The 25521-nt window shown below is 34.0% G+C and overlaps 1 protein-coding gene across 2 annotated transcripts in view; it reads right to left on the reverse strand.

The window, feature by feature from the left end:
• The window catches only part of SLIT2 (slit guidance ligand 2), a 386109-nt gene that overhangs the window by 356447 nt on the left and 4141 nt on the right, over positions 1–25521 (reverse strand). For both annotated transcript variants that reach the window (XM_012531743.3, XM_012531741.3), the window contains exons 3-4: positions 25445–25516; positions 14635–14706 (exon numbers count right to left, since the gene is read on the reverse strand). In XM_012531743.3, the coding sequence (XP_012387197.1) occupies positions 14635–14706; positions 25445–25516 (144 nt within the window). The remainder of the gene's footprint in view (positions 1–14634; positions 14707–25444; positions 25517–25521) is intronic.

Genomic DNA, 25521 nt, shown 5'->3' on the forward strand with positions numbered 1-25521 from the left:
CCCGGTGTTTTCTTTGATATCTTTTCCCTATTTAATATAAATAAGAATTGGCATTCAAGCAACATGCTAGGTGAACTAACAGAAAGGACAACAATTTTCTGTAATGACCAGTATAAGTATCCTGTTGAGAGGTACCTATGAGGTACAAAACTGTCTTAGGAGATTTCAATACTATTAATTTTTTTTCTTTTTTCTTTCTTTCCTGTCTTTAACCTAATCTAATCTAAATTATTTTGTCCTTTAGTCCTTGGAGACATGGGTTTTGGTCGAAAATACTGAACATATGAAACTCTATGTTGATTTCAAAGTCCCTTAACCAACTACAAATTGTATATAAAATACTTTTAGCTTCAACACTCTGTGGAGTGAGAAAGACTCCTGCAGCTTCACACCCAGCTGAGAGGATGCAGACTTCCCTGTGTTGCTAAAGAATGCTGTGCACAGCGGGCTTCAGGTGTTACAATGACAAAATCAGGGAAAAGAGAAAGAGTTAAGTGATAAAATGTTCTCAGTCATTAAAACAGAGTTCAGTGGCGCTGTGTGTGTGATAGAGAAATTTAGATCCTTGCATAAGAATTTCAATACCTTAGCACTGGTATCTGCTTATACGTGTGTGCGTGTGTGTGTGTGTATACATATAACAAATGGTTTTATATATGACACACACACACACACACACACACACACACAAGCAAATACCAGTGCTAAGATATCAAAATTCTTACCCAAGGATCTAAGTTTCTCCATCCCTAGAGTTAACAAACGAATACCAAGTTTACTTTCAAAGGTGGGCTGAAAAGAACAGATTTATTAGACCAATGCACTGTAAAGAGTTGTTTACCTGACCATGTTGGTACAAGAAAAATAATATTAAATTTCAACAATCCATGACTAAAAGTTTTTATTTTTAAAAACTCTCAATGAGAATGAATGAAAAGTAGTTATTTTTTGGAACAGCTAAAGGCTGCTCTTGCTATTTGGATTAACTGGTATCAGTGGGGGAAGCAGGGAAAAGGGGGGCCTGTATAGTCAAATAACTTTGAGAAACAAATTTTTTAAGTTAAACAGATTTCTTCATTGCAAGAGGCCTTGGAGATTAACACACAAGTGTCCACTGCAGTCACCACAGGGGATACGACTTTCATTATTTCCCAAAACATCTGACCACAGAATACTTTGCTCTTGGATCATTGGAGAGCACATTTTAGGAATCACTGCTTTGAAATATAATACACATAAAATAATCAGCATAGCAACAAATACAAGGCACTAAAATAACATATGCTTGAGAACTGGGGAGAAGACCTATACCTAAAATAAAAATCTAAATCTGAATCATCTTATAAAAATACAACGAAAGTAAGTACACCTTGTAAGTACACATGACACTGATGATGTGAATATAACATTTATTTGGAAATAGCTAAACCTCTAGCAAAACGTGTTTACCTATACTTTAATAGTGTTATTCAACTTGGTCACTTAATTTAGAAAATAAAGCAATATCTGGACTGTATTATTGTTGATTTATATCATTCTTCTCTCTTTAAATTAGCATATGGTTTTTGAATGGGAGTTAAAAGAATAACATTTGTCCATTTTAATAACATTCCTTTATAAGTATGATTCTTTTTTGCCCCTGTGTCATATTGAGGTCAAGTTCTTCATCTGATTTTGATGTAGTGTCCCATCTTAGGCAACAGAATGATATCTGATAACTCAGAAAAGAACAAAAAAAATGTTGATAACAGTGGTACTGCCCATTGTGTAATTCTTTGCTATAAGATTAACAAGAATAGAAGAAAAATTATTTCAAGACCCCCTCAGGTGAAAACTCTTGCCCTGAAATACTCTGAGTAATACACTTTGTGATTTTTAATGTAATTACTGTAGCTACAAGTGTTATTCTTGTTTGTCCAACTTAGCTTTTCCAAACAGGCTATTTGCTGCAGTAATTTCTCACGCTGCAGTAATTTCCCGAGTCAACTAAATTCCAGAGGATTACATGGTGGGTGGGGATAGGAAAAAAGGTATTTCCTTTTATCAAATGTAACTATGTTGCCTTCTCATTCCATCAGTTCCTCTGTGATAAAAGAATCCAGGGTGGCCACTTGGACTACCTGATTAACAACTTTTCTTGAAACTACTCATTATGTGCGGAATTCATTCTCCTTAAAGAGAGGGAAAGAAAACCACACCAACTCTGAGAGCGAGCCTGTCTTTTAGAAACAGACTACAGATTTCAGTTGCCTTCAGAGTATTTGGGTTCTATACATTCTATTATCCTCAAAAAGTCAGGAAAATTAATTGTCCAGGGTGCACAGTCCATTTAGTAGGGTGAATTACAGAAAATGAAGGCCCCTGCTCACAAACCTGTTAAAATCAAAAGATAACACAAGTATGAACATAAACACCTGCGTCAACCATTATTCTCCCTTGATTTGCCTTGTTTGATTTTTAACTCATTTCTTCATGCTACCATTAGTGATGTTTGAGAGGCAGGTGATTATTGAAATTACTTCAATTACACACCACTTATCTCATATTGAGGGATTATCAAGTATCAGGATAACCACTTAATACTTCATAACCATCAAATCTCCCAAATCTCCTTCAATTGTTTTTTTTTTTAACCTAAGTCTTCAAACAATTTACATTTAATAGCAAAGCCATGCAAAATGTAAGCAGGTTATATTTATCTCATACAGAAACTGCTTTTATTTTTTAAACTGCGAATAGGAAAGAGAACAAAATCATTCATTCACAATCTCATCATCTTATTCCTGGTTTATCACCATGAATAATTCCACCATTATAGTTCTTGCAAGTCCCGTGAAGAGTTCCCTATACATTTTTGAAAAAGAGCTAGAGCAAATCTTTGATATATTTTTATTTCCTCTTCTTCCCTCAGTTACGTTTGCACATTCCCTAAAGACCAGGAGGCGTTATGCTGAATTCTTGTCCCTCTCTTATATGAACTACCAAATACTTTTATAAGCCAAGAAACTGGTCCTCAAATCAAGTACCTTTACTTAGCATCTGCAGCTAGTGACCAGCAGAGTTAGGAATACAACTAGTATGTCTTTTGAATTCTGATCCACGTGACATATATTTCATTCCAAATTCAAACTATTGTTAGTGTCTTTTTCAGGCGGAGTTCCATCAAGCATTCAGTTGGAAAGTATTTATTAATCAGCCTGCACTAGGCTAGATGCTGTATGTAAAACAAAGACAAATGTAAGACAGGAGTCTTGGCAAAGTTAACACATGTTTTGAATAGAAAATAATACCTAACAGCACATTGTATGAGACAGATAATAATCATGGTAGCCTATATAATAAAAAACAAAAAATACTTAGCACTTACTATTGTCAAGCATCATACTAAGCTTTGTTCATTTAGTGAATAATTTATTCTACACAACACCTCCATGAGGTAAGTTCTAACTATCATCCTCGTTTTACAAGAAGGAAAACTGGGGCACAGGGCAGGAAATTGAGTGACATTCCCAAGTTTACCCATTAAGTGATTCAAATTTTGGCAGTCTGAGTCAACAGTCTGTACTCAGAACCACTACATTATAATTAATGATCATTTGGAGGTAATGAAAGCAGTTGAGAAAGGTTTGATAGAGGAGGTGAGGCTTACATGAGGATGGCAGACTAGGCTACTCCAAATTGGAAGCAAGGAAGGAGTCCAGAAATGTGCTGGGAATTTCCAATCAGTAACAGGAAAATGTGCTCGCCTGGAACATAGCATATATGCTGTGACAGCCATGAGAAAGTTAAAGTCTAAAGCAGAACTAGATTGTCGTGGGGATTCAAAGTCAGGCAAAAGAGTTTTACGCAAAAGGGAAGTTAATTTTAACTACCTAATCCCCGCAGAGTGGACTAGAGTATTTCTAGATATTATATCTCCCAATCTCTTATAAGCAGTGGTTTTAATAGAATAACTATCAAACATATTTGTTACAGTGTAATTGTTTGTATTTAGAATAGTTATTACTATTTTTAAGAGGCAAACCTGGAGACTTTATCTAAAATAAATCCTGAAATCTTTCCCCTTGGTTTCTACTTAGAGATTCCAAATAATTAATGCATAAAATTTTAACACTGACTTTTTCTCATATAAGAGCATATCGTTGCTTTCTTAGTGTAAAAGCAACAAATTTATTTGTTAAATGAAATTTCCTATAATTTCCCTACCTATTTATTCTTCAAACATTTTTGAACATTCACAAAATATTTGTTTCCCTAGCTCTCAGTATCCCCATCTCCAACTATACACACACACATGCACGTGCGCGTGTACACACACACACACACACACACACACACACACACATACACACCTGCACACAGCACCTAGTTGGCTTGGAATTTCAATTGGTATAAAGAACTACATCATTTAGAATATACTAGTTATCCAGTATGTTAAGTAACCAGATATCGTCACTCCTCTCTCTCTTTCATATCTTTTAACTTTTGAGCATTTTGTGTCTTATAACTACCTCAATCAAAATGTGGGTATGTGTGTAAAGGAGATAACATTTAAAGCAATATTCCTACTTGGGGGTTTTGCTACTAGACTCTGGATGGAGAAACAGCTTTGGGAAGAAAAAAAATCATGTGGGTTAAGAAAAAAAGAGAAAAGTTTTAGAGAAATGCTGAAACTTGATAGAAGTAAGGAGAGCATATAACGTTGTACAAAGTGGCTATGTAATGCTGAGTAGTATTTTGTGAATGAGAATATAATTCTTGGTTCAAAGCAGGGCAAGAGATTTTTTTTTTAACATCTTAATTGGAGTATAATTGCTTTACAATGGTGTGCTAGTTTCTGCTGTATAACAAAGTGAATCAGCTATACATATACATATGTTCCCATATCTCCTCCCTCTTGTGTCTCCCTCCCACCCTCCCTATCCCACCCCTATAGGTGGACACAAAGCACCTAGCTGATCTCCCTGTGCTATGTGGCTGTTTCCCACTAGCTATCTATTTTACATTTGGTAGTGTTCTATTAAGAGATTTTAATAACATTCAAGCCTCCTTGCACTCTTTTACCATGAATAATACAGAAAGCAGGTTTTATCCTGAGGCATTTGAATCTAAACTTAAAAAAAAATGGGAATAAACAGGTTTAGTTGCAATATGAATAAAAATAGTGTACTTACAAAAACTACACTATAATGGTATAATCATTTCTAGAAAAATTAAGAAAGATTTTACTTTAACAGCAAGTAACAACAAATATTTTTTAATATTTCATATATTAAAATACGAAGTTGCATACCTAGATAAAATGAGAAGAGTAACAGATATAAATTTTTTAATAATTCTTTTAGAAAAAGACAGTGTTACTGAGTATGCGGCTACCCTTGGCAGTACATATTATATTTTCCAAATATTATCAATTTGTCTCAAGACCACTCTATCTTAGGTAATTGTTTTTATAAAAGATCAGGAATAAGTGAAGGCATTTGATAGCATCAAATCTTTTAGCAATTAATGAAGTAAATCTGAATTTTCATATTAATGGCATCATTCTTCCTATTGTCTATGTATAAACTTCTTGCATCATATGAGAATAATGATCTCTAATTACATAATGATGATGATAATATAATAACAATGTACCTCAACCCCCCACCCCCGCCCCTAGAATCATTTGACAATGTTTACCTATTTTGACCCTTATTCTTAAAACAATGTAACTATAGTGGTAGTTTAAAAGATGTAAAATTCATATAGTTAATACTGTAAATATATTACACCTAAGGTAAATTAATTGGCAATTTCAAATGTTTTACAGCAGAAAGTTTAGAATGTAAATTAAATAACATTTAAATGCCAGATGTTTACATAGAAATAGTGTTTAATTAAGACATACTTTTGAGATACGAATCTAGAAACCTTTTAAATAAGCACACCAGATTTAAAATGTAATTTAAATTAATATTTTAGGAAAAAAAGGGTCAAGGTTAAACTGTTTGTCTTCCTTAAAAAGTGTACAATGTCTTTTGTGTCTCTACTAACAAAAAGAAATCTCAATGAAACTCGGATATTAAAACCTCCCAGGAAACCAACAGTAAAAGCTGCTAAGAATTTCACAACTTTTTTTTTCCTTAGGTGTTAATTAAATGATCATTTAACACTGCAATGTAAACACAACATTTTCATCTCCTGACAGCACAGCCTATTATAAATCCTGGGTAATAAAAGTCTTGGTGTTAATGCTCTGAACCAAGTTCCCACCACACTCTAAGATGCCTTGTCGTGTCTAAGGTTAAGCATCTAGACACAAAACAAAGCTTGCGCCTACTCTACTTCCAGTGCAATTTTCCCATCGCCCAGTGACCTAGGTAACACTTTGAGCAATAAAGAATAAATTTAATTTCTCCAGCATTTTGTGAGGATTAGGAACAATTGTTGGCTTGCAATGACTTTTTATCCTTGGATTCTTTTCCTCCAGAGCATTCCTCTGGTCCTAAAAGAGAATTCTGATGGTTTAAGACATAGAACAAACAAAACTTTAGGCTTTTTTCAATCAGTTGGAACTGTTGGAGGGGAAGCAATCAACCTTTCTCTGTGCTATTCTCAGCTATTCACATACTTCAAGCTTTAATCTTTCACTAGTAGAAGAAACCTATCATGAGGGGGCAAAGCTATCTTTTTCCATTCTGTTTCCAGACTTATTTATTTCTCTTTTCTTTACATCTTTTTTATAAAACACTTAAATCAAGTTGCCATACTTAGCTGTTCACATTCATTTGGGGGACATTTCAAGAGGCACAGATGTTCTCTTAATAACATTTCACACAGCCATGTTGTACCCTAGACCATGGGTATTGCCAAAGACTGGACTTTTTACTCTTCATTGCTTCCTTCTCTAGAGCTTAGGCTTTCTTAAACTCTTGCCCTAAGTTTCTTATATCACAATTTATCAAATGTTTTAAGGTTAACCCTCTATAAATAATTCCTTGATAGCAAGTAACTTGGTTGTGGGTAACAGGTAATGAAGAAGACATATACACATTCATCTGACTGCAAAGCTTATGTACATACAAAAAGTACTGGAGTTATGATAAAAACAGACAAAATAAAAATAACTTCAGGCTCAAAGCTATTTCATTATCAATCATTGTTTAAATCCAAAGTGCTAAACAGTTTGCAATTTGAACTGCATTTTGACAAGATGTTTAGTCTAAAAATGCACTGAAAATCACACATGCAGCTTATGTAAAGGTGGCAGGATCTTCCACAGATCAAATCATATTTGTATATTATAAGTTCAATGAACTAATTCTTTTATATTGTTTCTAAAACTGAAATCTTAGTAATAAAAATGTTCTTTAGCAACACAACGTAAATCTTCTGAATAACTTTCAATATAGTTTACCTATACCTTAAGGAGTTAACTCAGCATTTTCTAACTAATTCATATTTTTCCTTCATTTTGTTATTCAAGACAACACATCATTAAAACGACAATTTAATATGTGGACTAACATAAATAGTTCCTGAATCACAGCCTCTTTTTCTATCCCTGATTCATTTTATATAAGAGTTTTAAAATTATATGAATCATCAACTGGGAGTGGGTAAGAGAGCTCATTAAAAACATTCTGGCCTTAATGTAACTTGTGTTGCCAAGTAAGGAGAATTGGAATGATGCAAATGCACATTTTATGCTAATTTGCAGTGTTAAAAAATTAATGTGGTTATGCTTATGTATGTGTTATTACACTGAGAATAAATGTAAGAGAGACGTGAAAGAGAACTGGGAGATTTGCTGACTGTGGGCAACTTGCAAGGAAATCTGTGACTATTATTTCATGCTATTTTGCAATGAGAGGATGATAATCCTACAAGCATCATTTCTATCATACTGGAAAGTTGACAATGTTCTTTTGAATACAGAATTTATCTTGTGAATTGAAATATTCCCAGGAGGTAAATATCATCCCCATTTTACAGATAAGGAACCTTATCTCCAGAGGTATCCATTGATTGACAAAGATAGCAAAGCTACTAATACCTGAGTAGGCATTTAAACACTAGTATTTTATGCAACCTCTCATAAAATAAATTGATTTCAGTGTCTTAAAACATAATGTAAACACATTAAAATTAGTTCATTAGAACTAACACACTATGGACACTTGTTCCTAGAATTAATATTTATATAAACTTCAGTCCCCAAGTTGTAATCTTGAGATGGCAGTGGCAATTTTATGATTTATAGTCAAATTTTAAAATATTCCCTGATGATGTGTATTGAATAATATCTTTTTGACATGAGAACCATATACTTAAATTCATCTTTCAAAAAAAACACAGTCTCCATGAACATTGTAGGCTTTAATTTACATATTACAGGTCAGATGTTAGCAATGGTTGAGGTCAACAAATGTCCCACATTACAGAGGGCCACACACCATGCCAGTTTTTCTCCCCTGCACCTATCACAGGATTCGCCAAATTCAAGTTGGCTAACCATGAGTATTTGCTGGTGGAAATAGAAACATTTACATTTGGGAAAGCAACTATTTAAACTAGTACACTTGAGTGGGAAAGACCTTTCTGCACTTGACTTTCCTCTGCCAGGAACTATGCTGTGGATTTCACACTCAAAAAGTCTAGTTGGTGGCTTGGCAGTAGTAGAAACTTGCCGATTTCTGACGTTCTCCAGTAACAAGTCTTTTATTAGTGATCCCTTTAAAGTAAAAACTACCCACAGGAGGCCAGGCAAAAATCTCAAATACAGTCTTAACCTTCACTGCTTTTATAACTTCTAAATCATACGATTGCATGTTGATTTATAAACAAAAGTCCTATTCAATGGCTTGCCTAATTTTTTTTCGTGGCAAGTGGTAATGGCTACTCTGAAGTGTGTCCAGATATCAGTCTATGAAGTGTTTTGTCTACCTATTTAAAAACAAACCTTCGGTTATATAACAGTAATCTCTGTCAATGAAATACTCCTCATATATCTGTTTTTTAAGTGGCAAGATCAGAGTCCCTTGGGCTCAGTAATAATAAGTAATTAATAAGTTACTTAATAAATAATAAGGGACTTGAGGTTTTAATCACTGACAGTTAACACCTTCCTAAGTGTTATCTCTCATATGAAGTCTTTGTTTTCAAAGATAAAGAGTCAATCTGTTCCCCTTAGCAAGGTATCAGTATTAACAATACAAATAGTGTATGCTTGCATCAAATGATGACACAGACAAACCACCTCCGAACAACTTTTCTTCTCCGCACCTGAAGCTCTCTAGCAGTCTTGGCAACAGAGATCAGCGGCAGCTATCATGGCAGCTCCCTGGATGATTAATGATGTCGATCTGGTGGGACCACAGCAACCTTGGCAACTATAACCTGCAATTCCTGCACTACCACTGTCGGATTTACTGTGGCAGGGGCCAAACAGACCAAGAGTAAAATGAAGCAGGAAACTACACACCTGACACCTCTAAGGAGCCCACACTTTAATCAGAGCTGGCAGAAATTAATTCAAGAGGAATTCTGACACAGGCACCACGGCTCTCTTCTGCTTTTATCCTTGAATCCAAGAATCCTGACACTTAATTGGCATCAGAGAACTGGGGGAGGGGGGAGGTTAGTTTTATATAAGTGCAGTATTAAGGTATATTTTGCTTAGGTGGAAAATGGATCATTTTGATTTTTCAGTGTCTACCGATACCCTTCAATGTTTAGAAAACCTAAGGGGACAAACGTTTAATTAGCCAAGGTACCCTTTAAATTTAATTTGGTTCCCCATTATTCATACTACCTTCCCAGTGTTACTATTTGCTCATTCAAGTTACAAACCCTGAGCCCAATGGAGATTTAATTCAATACATCAAACACTGAGAGCTTTCTAAAGGTCAAGCCTTATACTAAACCCTGGGGATACTAAAAAAAATGTTTTTGTAATGCATGTATACCAGCATTTATAGCATAATTAAAAGAAAAAGAAAACTAATCTACTAATAATTGTCAAGTATACTAGCGGTTATATCTGAATGGTGAGATCATGATTAATTTCTATCCCCACTTACTTTTCTCTTTTTCTGAACTGTCTAAACCTTTTTTTTTTTTTCTTGGCCACGAGGCATGTGGGATCTTAGTTCACCAACCAGGGATCGAACCTGAGTCCCCTGCAGTGGAAGTGCAGAGGCTTAACCACTGGACTGCCAGGGAAGTCCCCTAAACCTTTTTAATATAAGCATGTGTTACCCTTGTAACTATTAAAAAGCAAAATCAAAAGCTAAGGCTCCTTCTATGAGAAACGGAAATAAGGACAGCTTCACTGTATATTTGTTATGTTTAACAAATCAATTTTTACCATAATAGAAATTAAGTTTTCCTCTTAAATATTCCCAATAATTATTATCAAAGAGTATCTGGAGAATCTGAGATCCTATCCAACAGCAAAGGAATTGTGATCTGACCAATTGAATTAAGCGCTCAAAATTTATTTGTCTCAGGTAAGGAGTCACTAGGCCATAAAAAGAGTCCTTGGCTTTAAAAATACTACTTATAATGTTAGATAATTTAGTGGCTCCAAAGGTCTCTAGGGAAACACCACTTGTTAACCAGAAATAAAGACTTTTTATTTAAAGAAGTAAAAAAATGAATCACTGGGACCTATGTATTTGTTTTTGTTTGTTAGTTTTGCTTTGTTTCAGTAGATACAAGTGAAAAATGAGTTTCTGCAACGTGGTTTGGCTACTTAAGCTTATGTTAGAAGTCTGGGTAAATATATAATACTCAAAGAAATAAACTGAAAACCACAAAACAAATATTTGTAACGGAATGCTTAACCACAGTACTAGCAATGAAATTCCTCTCTAATGAGCCCAGATGAGTGGCTGCAAACTCTAGCTGGTAAGTCACCTTTAAGGTTATGTTTTTCAGGAACATCTGTATAAGCTACTCATAAATTTCAATCATAATCAACCATTTCAAAAGTCACTGAAATTTCTGTCCGTTAACCAGCTCCTAATTGTTCTGAAAATCATGTTCTGCACTCTTAAACTGATAATAAAAGTGCAACCTCAGTTTTGGAGGAGGAGCAAAGGGGGAGGACAGAGTATCTACATAAGCTAAGAAAACTATGTGCTGTCTCTTAACCTCCAACCTATGGCCCTTTACTTTTCTTTTTTCTTTACTTACACTTTCCATCTGTCAACAAGCGCTTGTAATTTTATTACACTGTCCTGTAGTTTATGCAGAGTTGGTATTATTTTACAGAGTTCTGTTAATGGACTGGATAAATGGTAATGCTATTTAAACTAGTCTCCTGCTCCAACAAACACAGCTGCAACTGTACTACTATTTCTGAGCAAACATCTTGACCTGAACATGGAGTGCTCTCTCAACCCGTCCAAAGAGAAATTGGAGCAGACAGCAAAGGAAAAGCATATTTGGCCGCTAGCAGCAACCAACCGTGTCGAATCATAATTCATATACAGTGTACCCTCTTTTTCTTTTATACTGCATTTAGAGTTTTTTTTAAAAAGCATGTGTGCTTCTTCACCTGGCATCTCATTTTCAGCCAAGAGTCAAATGGCGATTATTCATTACAGAGGCACAAAGAAAATCTGTATAATGTCCAGTTTGCTTAGATTTAATCTAAGCAAACAATGATAAAAGTCAAACATCAGTGTATGAACTATATAGTAAAACAAGTAAACTTTTTCATTGATTATGTATCAGGAAACAATAGTATTAAGTAAGGGTAAAAGATAAAATAAGTTAGGAAAAGAACCAGAGGTACGAATTAGCATTATGCATCAATTTATAAAGAGAAAATAAATCTAAATTTGTTTCTTTCATGAATTCTAGATGTGTATGGCTCTACTGAATTATACAGTAGGGCAACTGTAGATCATTTGATATGCAAATACAGCTACCAGTCGACTTTTCCCTGTCACAACATATTGTCCTGTTGTTTGTCCAAAATTCTGTATCTTTTGTTTGGTCACTTATCCTTCTTGTGAAAGAAAAGTTCATTTTTAAATGAACATTTTAAAGGACATTTTTGTATGTAGATTTGTGCATATTTTTCCATCTGTTAGAACAGTTGTTTCCAGTTAGCTACTAGGCACCTGTATCATATGAAGAATATTTGAACTTGCATCCTTCCTCTTGGAAATTAAACTAGACAGGCAGCTAGCTTCACAAGCTTTTGTTCCTTTATTTATTAAATACTCTTAATGGTGGTTGTTTAATCAGTTAGTGATCACCATCATAAAAAACTGGTTACATGTAGCTTATAACTTTCCTCTTAAGAGAAAGATCATTGCTAACAATCCACTAGATCTAATTCAGGTGAGAGAACAGTGCCTCAACTCAAAAGAAGATTCCTTTTTCCTGATGCAGAAAAAAATTACACCTCTATGTTTCCATGTGTATCCAGTGTCTATGTCAGGTGTCAAGTCACAATCAGTACTGAACACTAAGCCATCAAGCTCTAACTTCAGGAAATCAAAGCTTTCAAGTCCCTCTTGCAACTAGTCCCACATCAGAAACAAAATTTTATCTTCCATTACTCCCCAGGGGAAATCCTTTGAGCCAAACAGGCACAACATGACTCTGAACACATTTTCTAGCTGCCTATGGCCCCACTTGTTAACATGCTTTTAATTAACTAGAAAATGTTGCCTTATAGTTTTATGGGTTCTGTTTCTTTAACTCACACAAGGATTCCGAGTCATCTTCTTTCATACAGCAGCTTCATAAAGTTATAAAATCATAACAAAACATAATGGAAAATCCCTTGGTCCATTATATGACATTGTAAAAGGGGGCAAAATATTGAACAGAATATAATTTGCTGGTAAGTGATTCTGCACTATATTATACCACCTGAATCCCTCTAAGAAAATTAATCCAAGTACTTCCAGAGTAAAAATCAAATATTCTAGTTTCTCAGAGACAGTGTTAAAGTTACTTCCTATATTTTCCTCTCTTCAGCTTAATAATTTTAATTCTAGCTATAACAGTCATTCCATTTAAATTATATTTTCACAGCTACATAGGAGACAGAAAATTTTCTAGACAACGTGGATTGTTTTTATATGCACATTGTGAGCAAAGTAGTAATTTAATAGCACTCAATGTATACTAGCTTTGAAATCAATTCTACAAAATCCCCTCAATCAAAAAAGTTAAAGCAGAAAGTAGAATCTATTAAAACCATCTCTGTAGCCCTTCTTGCAAACTAAGCACAAATAATTAAATACAAGTATCAATTTATATTCATACATATAATTTTCATAACAGCCTACATCTAGTTTCCTTGGTAAAAATAGTCCTTAGAGAATTCTTGTTAAAAAGGCGGTCTCAAGGTTTCTTTATTTGATTCTTTTAAATTTACTTAAATTGGGTCAATTAACCAGCAGGGAACACAACGCAGAGGAGAAATACTGCTAGGTGACTTTGGCTATCCTTAGACAAACAGAATCAGGAAAGTCAAACTCTAGAGAGAAGACCTGGTATGTAGCTGGCTCCACCTTCACCTGCTGAGAAAATTCTCTCTATAGTCAGCTAAGGTGTCAGGAGGACCTAACACAGAGCCTAACTGAGATACAATGTCGGGGGAGGGCTGTGGGAAGAGGGCCTTCCTACTTCTGGAATTCATAACAACAATATTGAACTAGTAGGCTACCACGAAGCCGTGGCTACAAAGTCCAGTTCAGAAAAAGCAATCCCTTCACTTACCCCACAAGCATGACCATATGGGACTTTCCCCACCATCCAGGTGGGAGCCAGGCTGAGCAATTTATTCTATATATCCCAACGATTTTTCACAACATCCTCAAACATCAATAATCATTGTTATTATTTTTTCCAACACTTTGTAACTTATCTCCCATCTGTACAAAATCATTCATGTGGCTGAAAATCTAATTTTAAAAGCTTTCAAAAGTATATTTTCACTATGCACATTAGGTCAGTGAACAAGCATTCCAGGGAAGAAAAACCGATTCTGCCTAAAACTCACATTACGCTCCTTCCAAAGTACTTCTGTTAACAGTCAATGACGTATTTGATATGAAACCCTTACAGTCGTTCATATTGCAGAGTTTGGAATTCTCGCTTTAAAAGGAACATTTAAGAGGAAATTTACAGTCCTCTTTAAATACCTTATAATAATATTTCCAGACTAATAAACACTATGTGAATACAGAAACAATATCAAAAAAGCTGACATTAAAAACCTCAACTTGACAAGAAAACACTGCCAACTTCCTCTGAAGAGGAAGTGCAGTGGCAATCTTCCCCTTCAGAACTTAATCAAAAGTTTCCATAAAGAAGTCTGGTAAATCTCCCCATCAGGACCAAAAAAGAATAATACAATTACAATAACATATACACGAATCAGTAAATGCTAACCAAATAAAAGAACTGGAACTACTGGAAAACCAATCATAAATTTCCAAAAAAACAAAAAAGAAAAGAGAGCGAAAAGAAGAAAAGAAAGAAAGGCAAACTTTTAATCCATTAATCTACGGATGAATAGATGAATAGATTCCAGGAAAGCATAAGGAAACAGATCCAAAATACATTTAATAAAACGCGAGGTACTACCCAAAGCAACAATAACTATTTCTGTCTACTTACAGTCTGTATAGCTTCGAAGTCCCAAGAAACAGCAACTCAGGAAACAGCTGAAGGTGATTTCTGTTTAAACGCCTTTTGAGAAAAACAAAAACAAAGCATATGTTACATAGAAAGTACCCAACAATGAGACTGTGATTGGGTAGTGTCATGCCTCATCCTGTATTTCAGGAAAGAATGAAACGACATTCAAGAGAATTCAAGCATTGAAAATCAGAAGTTGGTTACACCTTTTGTTACATGACTCTTTAAAGCAATTTTCCATTGTGCTTACTCAGATGATGATTACTGGGGCCTAAACTCTAAATTCACATCCCCTGCAACATCAGTCAACCAGCACAGATGCAATGAAACAGGATTTCTGGACTCAGACTCTGGTGTCTAGGTTAGGCAAGTTCAACATACAGCAGAAATACCATATTAAATGGTGCCCTAAAATAATTCATACACTGTCCCAAATGACCTAAATTTTCAGCCAAGGTACTGAGGGGAGGTGGAAATTTCATTTTTTTTAGCTTTTCATTTAGTTTCAGAAAAATGTATAAGAAAGTGTCAGCATGGTTTCTACCTCTAGGCAAAATCACAAGAAAACCTCAGTCCACAGTTCTTGACTCTTAACTGAATAAGGCCGAGTTATAACTAACAATGAGGGCAAAAATGTTTAAGTAATGTTTTCTTAATGTTTAACTGATATTGGGATGTTTTAAATATTTTAGAAAAGAATTTGATTGCAACTCTAACTCAATTTAAGCCCCCGTACTACATAACTAAGCTCTTTTGGACTATGCACACTAACTAAAGAGTGGCAAAATCTGGCCTTCATGTACTCATATCCCAATCTCATTCGTTTTAAGTGTACAATTTAACATTTCAGTAAAAATAAATATCTATCCTCTCTACTTTTCCCAAATTTAAATAAAATGATGACAAGCTAATGTAAAATGCACACTTAAATGATTTATAAGCTGCTATAGCTCTAGAGGAGAGTAAGGACGTCCAGAAACTAACATCACACTGAAGAAACTTGAGGTGTTTCTTGTGGTAAAGATAAATGTTAAGGTGGCAGGAAAAGAGGGCATATCAATCTTGCCCCCTTTTAAATATGATGACATATTTAAACGGTCATCAGATGGGAGCAGAATTACAGTTATTTAGTCTCCAGAGGGCAGGAATAGCACTAGTAATTATAACTCAAGAAAGTAGATCATAAGGAAGACCTTTCTAAGTATAAAAGATATTAAGAAATGGGATGATCGGCTTTAGGAAGCTCTCAACTCCTTACTCCACATATATTCAAGCAGAGGCTATGCATTTTTTTCCCTGCAACGGATGTAATAAAAAGAAATTCTGCATTAAGTGAAAAGTTGGACAAGGTGAACTTCAGAACTTCTTCCAACTCTAAAACGCCATGAGGCAATGATAGCTATGCTTACCATCTTTTGCTACATAACTCATATTATTAAGAAGTTGGTCATCTATAGAAATACTCTCAGCACTTAATAAAATGTTTGCTCATAAAAATGTATGCTGAGACAATCAGAGGGAAAAATAGTAAAATCAGTAGTGAAAGGGTGGACTTACTTTTCACCTACACTAATTTTGATGAATAAAGCACTTAACAAGGTTAACTGTAAAGTGAAACCAAAAGCTTTTTTTTTTTCTTTGCCAGGCATGGTTCTGAGGAAAGAGTACTTCCAGAGTCTACTATTAAACATTTTCAATAAAATATAACTTAATGATGACCTTGTTATATTTTGTCTGAAAAAACAGATTACAAGTATTCACAACAGGGCTAATGAGAATTTGTCTAGGGAAGACTCCCCATTGTCCAAATAGGCAATTGCAATTTTTGAAATGACAGAGATGTGCTTTCATAATCTGATCCAAACCACTGGACTAACAAACATCGTCCATGATTCTCCAGCCAAAACAAGCACGCTCCTTCAGGTCCCCAGCCCCTGCACAGGCAACTCTCTGTACAGAGCTTTCCCTTTTCTCCAAATGGTACTTTCTTACATCCTCTGTGTAATTCCCCTGATTCTCCTAAAGTTGATTCCTCCCTTGCCTGTGTCTCCATATGCCCATAGTATTTGATAAATAAGAGTCCCTCACACTATATTATATTTATTCACACACTGGTCTGATTCCCACTACACTGTAAACTCTTCAAGTGTAAAGGCCATATCTGTGTATTTCCTTCCTTCTTCCCGGGCACTTATTAGGTCCTTAGGAAAAACTGCTCTTTGCATTTTGATATAGTTCAGCAAAATCCTAGCATGTGCATTTTATGTTCAGGCAACTTTCTCCAGGCATGTTCCCTAAGGTACCCGCCTTAGGTTTTATGCCACCCTCCAGATAACCTAAGACCCGCCACCAAACCTGCTTTCATGTGCTCTATACAGCAATTGCCTCCTTTCCCTTCCTTTAACCTCCCCCAGCCATGCCATTCTCAACATCATCTAGAAATTGGAAGGAATTCAATATGGTGAAACAAATTCAGATACCCAAGTGACTGAGGGCTGCTACTAGATTTCTTGTTAATGGGTCTACATTGGTCTCATTTCAGATATTGTAAGAAAGTAGATAATTCAGATACGGTGCAAGCAGTGTCTTTTCTCAATTTTTTTTCAAATTCTTAGTGGTTCTTAATTCATTCCCAAAGTAATAGCTAACATATATTAAGCTTACTAGGTGATAGTCGCTGTTCTGAGAAGTTTACATGAATTATCACATTCATTCTACCCCATGAGTAGGTCCTACTGTCACTGCTGTTTTGGATGAAGGTACACAGCTCATAGAAAGTAGAGCTAGAACCTGAATTCAGGTGGGCTGACTCCAGAACATACCCTCTGAATCACTCATTTCAAAGAGTCAGTCTAAACATTCCTCAAAATAATGTAATCCTCAACTTTCCGTTTCACCAATCTTTTTTTGGGAAAAATGTAGTTTTACATAGCCCACTTCCTAAATATCTATGAATGAATCACCTAAAAATAAAACACCAAGTTTTATTAAAAAAAAAAAAAAACTAGCTGTATAGGCAGTTCACTATTTTAATGATCTATTTAAAATACCTAAAGTTGAGAGCAAAACAAAAATATGTATATTTTTCTCAGAATTCAAGTAATTTATCACTATTCCATGAAAATTATTATGAATGATCTTAATGTGTCTAAGCCTACCATGTGTATAAGACACAGTAGTATACAAAAAAAGGCAGATAATAGGTGACATGGTAACATGCATAGAAAAATAGTATGATTCCACTTTTTTTCTTTAAAAGAGTATCAATACACTTTTGCTTCCTGTTCTGTTTCCTCTTCCATTAGAACTAAGAATAAATTGAAATACAAACATTAAAATAAAAAGTGAAACTCTTCCAAAATATCCAATACAGGAAAAAAATTTAAGCAGAATTTCTAATACAATGACCAGAAATTAAGTTTTTAAACTAAAGAGGATTTTTTTAAATTCAGAATTAAGTTAGACTATCAAGGTGCACAACAATTTCTAAACACAGCTCGAGAAAAAGTAACCTAGCTTCTTCTAATACCACAGAATACTTCTTAGTAGCTTGAAGATGAGTGTGTCATAATAATAACTCTAATGTAAATGTGTTAAAGAAGTTAAAATCTGATAGACCAAGAACAGATAAACAGCATGTAGTGAATTAAGGGCATCTCAGAGGAGGATTTATGGGAACCAACATGAATTTGCTGCATTAAGCAGACCAGGTGGGTCAATTACCAATTGTTCCCAGCAAGGATACTCAATTGTGTCAAAGGACAGATAAGAGATTCAGTGATATTCAGCTCCTGTGTCATCACCAGCTAGATGGAATCTGCCCACAAGATCTCAGGAGACTGACTGAAAATTCGCTGGATAGAAATTCATGGTTTCAGAAAGGTGTGTAATGTGTGTCTCTGAGACACATATCTTTAGGGTAAAGATAAGAAAGATCTCAGCAACTGTTTCCTCTGTGCTATGGGCTATTTTTTCAGTGTGACCTTCCGCAGGGTGAATGATCTTTCTGGGTCACACTAAAGATCACTGGCCTCTGAAATGCAGGTTCTTAACAACCTCAACTTGAAGGGCAGCATAAGCATTACTGACAAGCATTGTTTCAAATTATTATCTGCCAGCTGCTCCTGTGACTTGTCCATTACTAGAGGTTGGAGGTCTCTATTGTTTCAACTTTCACCTCAATTCAATTAACATTTGCAAAGTTCACCCCAATCCAAAATGTAAAATGAAAACGATTTTACCAAAGCTAGTAAAAAATGCAAGTCTCATATTTACCTGTCATTGTAAATGTAAGGTATTTACAATGTGCCTGATCTGTAACGAGTATTTGATAAATGCTGCCTTAAAAAGTCTATCTTTTACAATCTTCTATTTCTCAAACATAAATGCCTTCTTCTCAGGTAAATTACCATTCGCCTTTTATGCTAACATTTTTAAAGCAAAGATTTTTAACATTTAGCTAGTATTAGATAAAGTTTATACTTTCAGCAGTGATATCAGTATTTTCACCCTTTATATTCTGTGGTAGGGAGATCAAAACTTATTAATAAAAATGTTGCTTCCTATTCATTCCCGTTACTTCTTGATATTCTCTATACATTCAGAGATTTTGATAAATACTCTGAAAAAAATTTGGAGAAGGTTTTGTACTTTCTTCACATCTCGTCTATTGATTATATGCTATAAGAAAATCAGAAGGAAAATGATGATAAATATGGATATTTAAAAGTCAAATTTATTATAGACACATTTTATTAGCTCAATAAGATAAAATAATTCAGAAACTCAGTTTCTGAAAAACAGGAAGGGAGATGCTGAAATGTATAATAATAATAGTTCCTTACGTGCTAACACTGTGTCAAGCATTTTGTGAAACTCTGTGCATTATCTTACTAAAATCGTGTACCAATACTATGAGATATGATAATTGTTTCTGTTTTAATGATGATAAAACTGCAGTTTTAAAAGACGAAGCAATCTGATCAAGATCTCACAGTGGAATTGAAACCAAGGGTTTTTTGATGCCACTCCTATTTAATGTTTTAAAAGCAGGTAGAAGAGTTTGTATCTGTTTAGAAAGATAATCAACAGCACAACCAATGAGTGTCTGCCGATATTCATAGGACACCAGGCAATAGCATATAAAATTACAAGGTGCCTACACTGAGGGGAGTCTAGGTTATCTACACTGAGTAGGGCAGCAGCAGAGAGATGAAGCCCCACCTTCATCCAGGGCCGACAGACACTGCCAAGATGACAACCAAACAAAATTTTGTTAATATTATCTTAAAGCAAGATTCCAATTGCATTAAAACCAAATCAGTGCTATTGTTACCAAACTTTCATTCTGCAAGTGTTTTCACCAATGTTCCTCCCAGTCCAGCAGATATAAATTGCTTTGAAAACAGATAAGAGCAATATATACAAAGTCCATACAGAAAAGTCTCTCCTTCCATGTAAAGTTGTGTAATTTGGGCTAGAAGGCATAATTCAGGCAGAAAGGTATCCAACAGGAATGAAAGACAGAGTTCAATGTAAAATATTTGACATTCGCTGCTTCCACAAATACATTGTAACAGTGCAAACTAAACTACTCATTTCAGGGGAGGTATAAAGGACACAGCATCCAGCAAACACTATCACAAAGGATGAGCCCAAAACAGATGTGGGAAAAATAAACAGCCTTGCTGTTTCAGAATTTATAAAACGGTCCACAAAGAGCAAACAGGCCTTCTCACCACCGTTCAACTTCAAGGCCCATAAAAAAAAACGCTGCATGAGAAACCCTCTCAGACAGATTGAATGTTCTGCAAAACTTCTAATAGTGCACTTGCATTAAAGCCTTCTAAGACCATAGTCAGTAAATGTAATTTAAAATCGTTCAATATTGCTTACAAACAGGTGAAAATAATTTGATATTTGGCTATCACAGATAGTGATACACTCTTGAACATGTAGGTGCATGATTTATCTCATACAATGTACATACTGAGCCTCTTTGCTGAGTTTGAGATGTTCTTTAAAGAGCCTTTCCCAAGAAAATAACTGCCGTGATTTTAAACTTGGGTATAAAGGTGCCAGAGAACAATTCTTTTAAGATGAGCTTGCATTCTTTTCCAAGGAGATTAGCACTGTTAGTTTGCCCTTACTTCAAGAAAAAGGACGTTATGTGTTGCCTATAAACTTGCAGGATGAGTCAGAAGAGGGATTCTCCACCTTCATGAATAGGGGATAAGGGGAGACTTCCTTCAGACCTGTTCCACAACATATTCTCTATCTGAACTCATGTATAGCGACCTACAACAAAAATTCTAGAGTGCCATAGTTCCTCAGCCTCACATTGGCTGTCTCATGCCTATGCATGGTGTGCACACCCAGGGAGAAATAACTCAGCACCACCTTCAAAAAATACATGTGCCTTTTAGATATCCTTTAAGGAGAGGATAGTGTCTAGTCAAATTTAGGCTCTATTGTAAAGACATTTCTAAATTAAAATGAGTATTTTCTTTGTATTTACTTGATAGAAACTTTAAAATAGCTAAGTGAACAGGCTTTGCATGGCTTCATTATAATAATATTTTCAGGACTCTTTTTTTCAAGTAAAAATGAGTATCAAATGACAACGTTAGTAGAAAAAAGGTAATCTCAAATCCAAAGATACCAAAATTTGGAATGTTTAAAGCAATATTGTCTTATAGGAATGCCTTTACAACGTATTGGTAGGAAAAAAAGTGCAGCCCAAGCCTTTGCCTTTATCACTTCTGCAATTTCCTTATTGCAAGGGTATGACTGTGAAGTTAATGAAATATCTAATATCCAAGGTTTTCAATGGTATGCTATTGGTTCTCATTAATGTAACCTAGGCATATACACATTTTATTTTGCATTGAGTGTTTCGTTGTATTTCAGACAAAATACCCTAATTTCTTTTGGACAACCTTTAAAAAATTTCAAAACCTTTCTCATACTCTTGCATTTGTATTATCCAGCAACTTACAAAAGCAGATGATTTGCAGTAGTGAAATACTGAAGTGGCCATAAAATAGAACTTTAATGACTGCAGCATAATCCCATAAGACATAAGTGAACAACATAACTTTACACCAGCATAGAAAAGTCAGGGGTCCCAATGTGATTTTTTTAGCCTTCTAACACATTATACACTAACCAAGAAATAACTTGAATTAATAATTTTGCATGGAGACTTTATTGCAAGTATACACAGGCATCTTCCGTGAAATATAAAGAAGTATAATTCTTAAATGTTTCTTTACTGTAGCTTATTTGTAGTTTGTTTTTCCTTAATTAATTTCCATTGACTATCTAGTCACTTAACTATATTAGATTTCATTTGAACATTTGATTAAACAATGAGACCTGTTAATGCAATCTACATGAGGCACATTCTCAAGGCTTCATTCTCATCTCAGATAAGCAGGTACTACCCACAACACAGAGCATCCATGGGAATCCACCAGTGCACATGTTAGGTCTGGGCATAAAGTAGGAAACTGACAAAACAGGAAGTACTGTGTGCTCATAGTGTGTAGGCATGATTAAAACTTATTCCTTTTACAATGATTTATAACCACATTCTGATCATCATATCATCTGCTGTTGTTCTCTATACAATACAAAGAAGGAAGTGAAGGGAAAGGAGGCAGTGAGACAGAAAAGGGAGGAAGGGAGGGAGGATTTCAATACCCATCTACTACTTGACATTTTGACTGATAACCTTGTATTTCATCAATTCTTTGAAGTGGAAAAAATGTGTTTCTTTTGTAGCTATAATGCTTTGATTTGCCAATAATGATTTTCTCATCCTATACTAAAATTAAATCCAACCTAATCACATGACCCTGTTTCTTAGAGATTAAAAGTTGGATTTCTCAAAGGCACAGCTCTTATCTTCTGTTCTCAGATGTCTTCTTTCTGATCAAGTTAAAACTCTAGCAACATAAAGTAAAAAGAAAAAAACTTATAATTTTGAAATACTCATAAAATATTTGGAATTGTTCTGATTTTATCATTTTAAAATGAAAAAATAACTTAGAACCATAAATTGCATATGAATAAAGTTAATGTTTTTATTTTTTGTTCTTCACACAAAGAAAGAAAATTAACTTGCTATATTATATATACAGTATAAATGGCATTCACAAGATAAAACCTGCATTTATACACCTTTTCATAATTTGGAGTTTGAATTTAAAACTCACATTTAAATTGCTAAAAAAACATATAAACTCACACAAGGTATAATTATTTATAAGTTAATTCACTGATTACTTCCTGTTTATTACACTGTCTCTTGCAACTTTCGGGGGAAAAAAAGGTAATTTGTGTGATGTTAATGACATCACCTACTACAATAAGAATATATACCATAATAATATTATTATAAGGCCACAGTAATTTGATTATAGAACTCTCTGGGTAGCTTTTTAAAATTTTTTTTAATTAATATACTGAAAAAAATTTAAAATAGTTTGTTCCACAATAACCTGAATGCATTCTTTAGCAAAACTGCTTGCCATTTAATGTATTTAAAGAAATAAATATTTGAAAAGTGTATCCACAATGCTCCTAAGAAATGGTTTTGAATTCCAGAGTCCCAAGGAGATGAATTGGCTGTCAGATAACAATGTGCTTCCATCAGATGGACTTGGCAGTTGTAAACAAAAGGAATTTTCTCAGCTTTTCCTCACAAATATGAAATATTTGCTCTCGGCCAACAGCTGGGGTGATTTAAAGAAGTCCTGCATATATATTAGTTTTCATTCAAAATTACAAATCCTCCTCCCACTCTGCAACATCTGACTGCATCTCCGTAGAACAGAAAATTGTTCTGAGATGAAGTGACATTCCCGGGGAAGTAAAAGTCAAAAAATAGTACCTACTTACAACTTTAATCGAATTTCAGATCATAAGGTATCTGGTTAATAATTTTTAGGAAAAGTTCATTTATTCAAGATGAAAGTTCAAATGGTACTCCAAAGTGGCTTGAAAAATAATGAGAAAGTTTGTTTTATTCCAGTGTTTCTGAAAATATTTAAAATTACAATATAAACAAAATACAGACTTCATGAAAAGCCACTGAGAATCCTTCAATGATATCAAAGTTGTTTAAGAAAAAAATATACATATACATACATATATATCTCTCTCTCTCTCACATGGAAAAATGTATGTATGTGACTACTAAACTCATATATATGAATAAATAAAAGTTACTCATGGAAAAAACTGTTAATGCTTAAATGATAATTTTAAATTATCTATTCATCTTACTAAACATTTAAATTATATTAATGCTTAGTTTTTAATGGATGGATTAAAAATACTTTTGCCAAGTTCTCACTAGAGATTAGCTATTCATAAAAGATATCAAAGAATAAATACTTTCAGAGTATTTTTATATATTAAGAAACAGCTTACGAACTTATAAACTTTGTTATAAACTTAACCAAATATTTAACTTATTTTTATTTCCTCCCCAAAACTAACTCTAAGTAGTGGTTTTAAATTTATTTTGAATTCCACAATTATATCGCTATATTGTAATATTATTCATGAACAAAATTTTATAGCAAAATAAATTAGATATCTCTGTTTAATTTTACTTTAGGTTATAAAAATGTAGCCTATATTTACAAATACCTTAGAAATTGACAAGCCACTTTTATACTTACAGTTACACAGAATTAACTTTTGCCCTTGGGCCCAGTGAATCTGAGCATGTGCTATGCCCTAAATGAACATCATATTTCACTATTTTAAATAAATAAATTTATTTAAATAAATTTTATTTTAAATAAAATTTTTATTTTTACCTAAAGTGCCTCTTAAAGCAGGCATGGAAACATTAAAATAATTGTTGCTACTTTTAAGAGAGCTGATATTTGCCCTTAGAAATGCAAAGCTACTAAACTTGAATTATCAAGACATATGGAGATATATTATTCATATTTCAAATGACAAACTGTGTATTTTATCTAATTATTTCAGCAGAGGTTTTTGTCTTTTGTATATATACACTATAGGCATTAAATAATAATGGTCCTCCAGTAATATATAACAATCCATAAAATTTTGTGTCTGAAAAAATAAAAATGTATTTTAAATCCTGAAGTTCACATTTGATCTTCTTGGAAAAAAACAATCAATGTTAAATGATGGGCCTTGATAACATAACTCTTACTTCCATTTCTACTAAATTCTTCTTCCAGCAAAAAAAAATTTAGAAAGCTACTATAAAATAATGAAATAAAACTGTGAATAGCAGTTATTAATAATATTCACCACAAGTGTTAAATATCAGAAAGCAAATCTTTATCACTAAGAACTTTAAATATTTCCTCAAATGTCACTAATGACACACATAGCAATAGCATGGGAACTAAAATAACTATCAGCAAAACTATTCTTTTCCATAATGTACCATAAATGCAAATAAAATTACCATCTTTCTTCCTACATAAGCAAATAAAACAAACTAGATGAAAAATAAGAAAAAATGTACATCTCTAAGTACCAAAGCAATGGTTACCAAGGAAGTAAATGTCTCAGGAAAGTAAGTCTGTATTTTTGAACTTGTACAAGTTAGTACTATTTATGCAAAAATTCTATTATTTCTAATTGTAAATTAGTTTGAAAATCACTTTATCAACTTCTTGTTTCCGTAAACTTACAAAGACTAAGACATGAAATTGAAGACATGGTCCTTGAAATGCAACTATTTTTTAAAATATAGTTATGTCGTCATAAGTTTGGAATTGAAAATACTTACAGTCTCTCCAGTTCTTTAAGATCCTGGAATGCTCCTCTTTCAATGGTGCTAATCTTATTCTCCATAAGCTGACTGAA

Source organism: Orcinus orca, chromosome 4 (genome assembly GCF_937001465.1).
Source record: "Orcinus orca chromosome 4, mOrcOrc1.1, whole genome shotgun sequence".
Taxonomy (NCBI): Eukaryota; Metazoa; Chordata; class Mammalia; order Artiodactyla; family Delphinidae; genus Orcinus; species Orcinus orca.